The sequence below is a fragment of the Egretta garzetta genome, unplaced genomic scaffold, assembly GCF_000687185.1.
Source record: "Egretta garzetta isolate BGI_Z169 unplaced genomic scaffold, ASM68718v1 scaffold448, whole genome shotgun sequence".
NCBI classification, from domain to species: domain Eukaryota; kingdom Metazoa; phylum Chordata; class Aves; order Pelecaniformes; family Ardeidae; genus Egretta; species Egretta garzetta.
In genome coordinates, this window is record NW_009260497.1 from 1792627 (window position 1) to 1800147 (window position 7521).

At 41.9% G+C, this 7521-nt stretch overlaps 1 protein-coding gene across 3 annotated transcripts in view; it reads left to right on the top strand.

Moving 5' to 3' along the window:
- Positions 1-4573: 4573 nt before the first annotated feature.
- Positions 4574-7521, top strand: part of RYK (receptor like tyrosine kinase) — a 51903-nt gene continuing 48955 nt past the window's right edge. For 2 of the 3 annotated variants that reach the window (XM_035900039.1, XM_035900040.1), the window contains exons 1-2: positions 4574-4690; positions 6995-7094. In XM_035900039.1, the coding sequence (XP_035755932.1) occupies positions 7031-7094 (64 nt within the window). In that variant the 5' untranslated portion in view covers positions 4574-4690; positions 6995-7030. The remainder of the gene's footprint in view (positions 4691-6994; positions 7095-7521) is intronic. The other variant, XM_035900038.1, reaches the window with a different exon arrangement.

Below are 7521 nucleotides of genomic sequence, written 5' to 3' on the forward strand. Positions count from 1 at the left end.
TCCAGTCCAAGCAATGAGAAACGAGATCCTTTAGTGTTGTGCATTGTCTGCATATGGACTTGTTTAAGGAGGCTTGCCAAAGCAAAACTGCAGCCTGTGTTTTAAAACTGTTCATCACTGATTGCCAATATACTGCTTAAACCAATAGAAGCATTTCTGAAAAGCTTCTTTTCCTCCTCTGCAGTTCATGTAACCCAATAATTTTTTGGTATTTCTTTGCAAGGTTCTCCGCCCTTTTCTTTCTGTTCTATTGCTTTGCCTAGAAAATGATCATTGAAGAAATGATTATTGAATTATTGACTGTTTTCTCTCACTGTTTGTAATGCATCTGTGTTCTTCCAAAGCCATCTGTTTCCATATATGACATAAACCATTACATACCTGTTTGAGTTTGTTCCAGGGTGCTGGTGCATTTGCCCTACAAGGTGGTGAAAGTGTTCAACACCTTACGAGGAACCCGACATCTTGCTGAATTACATTTTCCCTCCCCCCCATACCAGCCAGTTGGTTTCAGTGTAGTAGTTCAGTTGTTTACTAAGGATTCTTGAAAACTGAAACAATTGGGAAAGGAACCTTATTTCTATCATTTCCCCAGCAACCTGCAACGAAGGCTGATTGCATCTTGTGCTGCTACTGTGTTTTGAAAGACATTTACGCCTTTAAAAAAAAGTAAAAAAAAATTGAGGTTGCTGGTTTAGGCTGTGTATTCACAGTGACTTGCTTAATTTGATACCATCTTTCGCAGCTACCTACACCCAAAACACACTTTGAAAAAAAGCCTAGGCTATCTGGGTAACAGTATCATTTTAGTGTAAGCTCCATTTAAGTTAGTGCTGCTGCAGTCTTGCCCTCCATATGGGGTGCTCCTGAGCATCCTCACTAATCCAGGGAGTTAAACTGACTGAGGGGCATTGCCCCACTTTTTTTTTTCTCTCCCCAAACTGTGCCAGCTTGACTCTTTGAACTTGGCTTGCTGAAGGTTTAAATAAGGAACATTGCAGAGCTGGCGTGAGTATAAACGTCTGAAGAAAAAAGGTGAAATGCAGAATTAAAGCAATTCTGAGTTAGACTTAAACTGTCATGGTAATGGAGCATTTTCTGCAAACACCCTAGCTGTTTGTAATGTCTACTCCAGCGAGAGTTAATAGCACATAATCAGTATGGAAATCTCAGCAGAATACGATGTGTGTTAGGGGAAAAAAAAAAAAGGTAGGTAGATAACAAGGAACAAAGTGTCTGATTGCATAGGGGTAGCTCAGAGCCAGTACCCAGTGAAGAGAACTGAACCTGCTTGACGTTTCCCTGAGGTTGATCATTGTCCTCTTGATCCGAACTGGTGGGAAGAGGGGCACTGGACGTGATCTGCCCAGCGTGTTTGCAGTGGTATCCTTGGCCTCTCTCTTCAGCAGCACAGGGCTGTTGGAGCCTGGCGTTCTGTGCTGTGTTTTTTCTTGGCAAGAATTTAGCCTGTGCAACCCATGAAAAGCCTACCTTATCTTGGCTAAAACCTGCTAACTATAGAAGCCTGGAGTCTGCCCACCATGGAGCTCTTGAGCACGCATGGTGCTGCAGCATTGCCTGGGCAATTTCTGTGGGTATGGGGAAATTTTCTCTTCCTCAAAGTGGAAGGCTCCTGAAACGGAGGAAACCCAGGAACGCAGTGAGCAAAGCGATGGCAGCCTGCATCAGGAATACTTGGATCATGCCAACCAATTAGTAAGCTATGGCTCTGGCTTTCACCACCGCTTGCCGCAGCACCCTGCGCCAATTCCCTGCCTGTACGTACCTTCCCAGTGCCCTCCCTTACGGCTGGGACACGGTGCAGATCCTGCATCACTGGGGATTGGCACCTGGGCTCCTTTGTTCCGGGCAGAACACACCTATCTGCCTGCAAGGGGTTTTTTTTTTTTTTTTTTTTTTTCGGACTGGTAGGTTTTTTGTGTGTTTTGCTGGCCTGACTGAGAGAAATTATATAGACAAAACGCTTCAGGAAGTCAAGATTGAGGTGAGGAGGGGATGAAAAATTAGGGATGGAAGGGTGGTCTGAAAGCAAAACCGTACTGTGGTGGATTGGAGGTAGGGAGATGGGAGCTTGCTCGTCCAGTGTGGGCACAGGTTCTTAGATGCTTGTGGCAAGCTGAATTTTGTGTGTAGTTCACTGATGGGAAAAGATGTGCTAGAGAAGAAATGTTTTAACCCTTGATAAACTTAAAAGGAAAAAATGCCACACAGTATCGAAACACTGACATTTCTCAAGTATTTATCTATCGGTTTCCACAGTTTGAGAAAGCATTATGGCCTCAAGTTGTGCCAGGGCAGGTTTAGGCTGGACATTGGGAAAAATTCCTTCCCCACAAGGGCTGTCACGCACTGGAAGGGGCTGCCCAGGGAAGGGGTCGAGTCCCCATCCCTGGGGGTATTTAAAAGCCAGATAGACACAGTGCTTAGGGCCAGGGTTTAGTGGTGGGCTGGCAGGGTTATGGGAACGGTTGGGCTTGATGAGCTTAAAGGGCTTTTCCAACCCAAACGATTCTATGACTCTCTGATTTGTCTTTAATAACCTGTACTTACTGGGTTTGATTTGAATACTGTATTTGGTACATTTATGCCCATAAAGCTTCCCATCTTCTTGATCTGATCTAACGGCAAGTGAGTTGTGAGCTCTTCTCAACGCTCCTTCCATGTTGTCAAAATCTGAGGTAGATTTCAGATATCGAATGTGTATGTGTGAAAATTACCTGGGCAAGCTGTTCTGGAAGTTTGCTGTTTCACTTATGTGTTTTGAGAGTTTTATTTTGTTTCGGGGGTGTGTGTGTGTGCGCTTCCCCCTCCTCTGTACTTTACATGTGGATATGCTTTTGCATTTGCCAGTTGTTATTGATTGGAAATATGGACAAATTGGAGAAGAAAAGTTTAACTTTTTTTTATATACTGTCTCAGGCTGATACATTCAGCACTTAAGGCATCACTGCATCTTTTTCTGTTCAAGATCTTGTTTGAGAGCGTTTCTCCCTGGAATTACTCTGTTCTGTCGATTCCTTTCATGCATCCAGTCTTGAGGGGTTTTCCCCCTTGCCACCCCCCAGTATCTGTGATTATATACTCTTGGGTTTTGATGAAGTTTCAGGACACTAATGAGCCAGCAGGGAGCAAAAGTGGTTAACAGCCACAAGAATGAAGAGGAGTGACTTGGCTGCGTTTCTGTATCTTGTGAAAACAAGGTGGATTAAATCAAGTTCTGGAATAAGAGAAAGCTTATCGCTTTGCTCTAAACAGGAGGAATTATTTCTCTCAAGCTAATTCTCCCTTTCTTCAAATGCAGCTTGTCTACACAGTTCAATAGTTATCTTTGATTTATTTGTTTTAACTTAAAAGAAAACCCTGTGATGTTTCCCTAGATTCTTGGAATAACTTCAGGATGCCTTAAATGCTGTCATCTTGGAGTCACAGCCTCCCCAGTTTTCTTGACTTTCTAGCCATAATAAAAAATAACTCCATTATGTACATTCCCAATTGTACTGCGAATACTTTAATTGAGCTCAGTTCCCTCTCTGTACAATTGTGCTCGGAGCGTGCACCTGTGTCTGATTTGCCCAGCCGTTCCCTTAGCGTGTCAATATATCGCTGAGCCTGGAGAGTGTTTAACTGGGAGCAAGGGAGGAAAAGCTGCATGAGATGGGACAAACTGGTACTGATTACAAATACAGTATGGTTTTGTCCGGAAGATATGGAGCTGGGATTAATTTTACAGCTGCAGGGAAGGGGGTTAACTTGTGGGGTTTACTACCCCACTGATTGCTAATGACACCCAGGGCAAGCTGTAGGGTCCTACCCTGTATTCAGTGTGACCTTGAAATGTATGCCCCAAAAGATAATGGCAGCTTCAGCATTTTTAATATTGGAGTATGCGTCTTATTGAGGAAAATGCACCGTAGTGCTCTGTGGTAAATAGTTCTGTGTGTCTTTCAGTTATCTAGGTTTATTTAAAAGTCCAGAAAGCAAAGGGTAGACATAAAATATTAGTATCACTTGGTGTACAAATGCCATTCCTCCTCTCATTATGTGCTTTGTGTCACGATCTAATTACTGTGAAGTTAATGTCTCTGTGCTTATGTGTCTCAGCTCAAGAAATGAGCTATTCCAGGAAGAATTACCTGCGGTTAATGAGCTGATTATCCAAACCAGTTTGTTTTGAAGGTACACAGTTGTAAATAAGAGCAAAACTGGACCCGTGATTCCCAGAAGCAGTCAGGGAGAGTCTGTAATGACTCTTTAGGAGGAGTGTATGAAAAGTCACATTTCCTTCCATTGCATTTCAACTTTTACCTGCTTATCGGGCTGCGCCATCTCTCTGAAAATTGTTGCTTTTTAAGAATTTGAAGCACTTGTGTTAATGCTGATATGCATAAACATTAATTTCCAAACCTGCAACTGAATTTATGGACTCGAGGAAGTCTTGATGTAAACATTAAATACGAGTGGAGCTGGTGATACTGAGAGTTGTTTGTTCCAGTGTGTTACTGCCAGTCCTGTTCCTTCCCATCTTACTCTTGTCTTTCTCATTACAGGTCTTGATGCAGAATTGTCTTATGTGAGGAATGATGTGGTTAATCACTATGCGTTGTCCTTCAATCTCTTAATACCCAGTGAGACCAACAACCTTCACTTCAGCTGGCATGCTAAATCCAAGGTAAGCAGGCACAGCTTCTGTGTCTGAGTAGTCGATACATGATCTGTATTGCTTAGTGAATACACACCATTAAAATTTAATAGCTTTTTTTCTTTGCAAAAATTAGCATACGCTAGGTGCAAATGAATTACTTATATGATTGCAGGCAGTAAGTTAAGATGATATGATTCCAAACTGTCCCTTTACTGTTTTAGAAAGGTTCAGCACTTGAAAAGAAGTGGTTTAAACTTCTTGCTTCTGGCAAGCTATGCGTGTATATATACAAGCTACTGGCTGTGGGATCTCTTCTGGTAGGGCATTGAACATAGAGAAGGGGCAGCCATGAACCGAAGCCTCTGGAAATTGAATGTAGAGCAATTGTGTTTTAGAGAGTTCTAGAAACATATGTTTGGAGACAAGAAGAACCTATAAAAGTAGCATCTAGTGTGTTATTACTGAGCACTGATTGAATGGAAAGGGATTTTTATTTCACTTAATCACCGTGGCTGGAGCATGCTGCAACAGCTGTCTTAAAGATTGCATATGCTCTTACATTTTGAAGGATTTCCAGTTACTTAACTATATTTTTGTATATGAAAGGATCTGTTTAGTCTCTGCCAGATGTTCTTTTTCTTTTTTTAAACTGGAGTGATGGTTATTCTTCTGTCCTTAAGTAGGAAAGACTGCAGTAGGAACAGTAATATTTAACAACTCCACCAATGCAATTTCTGAAGATTCCTTCTGCCATTGTTCTTCCCTTTGAGGTGTAACTTCTTAACAGATGTGAGTTTTGGTCTGCAATGATGCTGGGTATGGTGCAAGCCAGCCCTCCTGCTTGATATACTGTCCTGGTTTCAGCTGGGATAGAGTTAATTTTCTTCAAAGTAGCTGGCATAGTGTTGTGTTTTGGATTTAGTACTACAAGAATGTTGATAACTCACTGATGTTTTTGGTTGTTGCTAAGTCGTGCTTAGGCTACTCAAGGACCTTTTGAGCTTCTCCTCCTCAGCCAGGTGCATAACAAGCTGGGAGGGAGCACAGCTAGGACAGCTGACCCAAACTGACCAAAGAGCTATTCCATACCATGTAATGTCATGCTCGGGGGGGGTTAGTTGGTCGGGGAGGGGGAAGAGTGATCACGGCTCGGGACATTCTGGGCATCGGTTGGTGGGTGGTGAGCAATTGCACTGTACATCATTCATTTTGTATATTCTGTATATTCTCTTACCATTATTTTTTTTTTTTTCTCTTATTAAACTGTCTCTATCTCAGCCCATTGCTCTAACCTTTTTTTTTCTTCCTGATTTTTCTCCCCCACCCCACTGAGGGAGGGGGAAGTGAGCGAGCGGCTGTGTGGTGCTTAGTTATCAGCCGGGTTAAACCATGACATATTGCATTCCACCTTCGCGGGCAGTTCAGTCACTTCTCATTTGAATAGAACCCTTGAAGGAGTTTCCTTGTTCTTACAACTTCAGCTATGAGCTACCTGCATCCCTGTCCCTCCCTGGGTTTCCTTGGGCCTGTCTGTGAATTTGGAATAGGAATTTTTGAGCTTCTGTAGCTCTGCTTCCATTACCGTGATTGCACTGCTCGGCATCTTCTGTGCTAAGTTTGTAGGATGGGTGTAGTGCAGTTCATAGGAACTCAGAAACTGGGTTATGTTTCTTCCCTTGGCATCTTGACTGAAAAATAAATTGATAACATAAATGTTTTAGAAACAGGAAAAAAAAAAAAAACTAATAGGGCAAAGTCAAACCAAATTAATTCAGCTGAGTGTGGAGGGATAGGACGAATTTCCAACTGGAGTTTATGGCTTAGTTACAACAGGTCCTGTACTTTTTTTGAGTGAATATTTGCAGAATCAGCTTCTTGAGTGGAAATGAAATCTTGACTGTACTTGAATAAACTGTTTGTAAGCAATTTTGGCTGTGCAGTTTATAAAACTGACTAGAAGAGGGGGAATTTTTGAATTCCTATGGTTTTAACAAACTGGCTTTGGAACAAATAAGTTTGAAAGTGTCAGCAAGTGAGATTTGTGGTGTGGTTTTTTTTTTGTTTTGTTTTTCAATCTAGCACTCTAAATTCTGCCCCAAATTTTCAAAAGTGGCTTCTACTTTGGCTTTCTCAATTTGAACTGTACAAAAGTCAGATATTTAGACTTCATATAAGAAAACTTGAATGTAGGCACCTAAAATCACCAGCATTCTTTGAAAATAAGATACATCTTTTTAATTTCAAGAATAATTATGAAAAGGTACGTAGCATTTCTTTCTACTACTGTTGAGATTTCTTACGTGTTTTTCTATCTCCCAACTATTATTACAGGTTGAGTATAAACTGGGATTTCAGGTAGATAATCCCATGGCTATGGCTATGCCTCAGGCCAACATTTCTCTACAAGGAGAAGTTCCTCGCACCCTTTCAGGTAAACTCCCCACCCCTCAAAAGTGCACAGCTACTGCCTTATCCGGTATTGCTTTCTGGTAATACTTTGTTTTTTTCCAAAATGTGTGTGGTGTTGTGCAAGAGCACAATTTTTCTGTTAAACATAACATGTTTACAGGCCTTCTGCAACAGTTACGACATTCCTAAAAGGCTATTATAGATTAGAATCATGGGATTGTTTAGGTTAGAAAAGATCTATAAGATCGAGTCCTAACCCTGCCATTACACCACTAAAATATGTCCCCAAATGCCACATCTACATACCTTTTAAATCCCCCCAGGGATGGGGACTCGACCCCTTCCCTGGGCAGCCCCTTCCAGGGCTTGACAGCCCTTGCAGGGAAGGAATTTTTCCCAATGTTCAACCTAAACCTGCCCTGGCACAACTTGAGGCTGTTTCCCCTCGT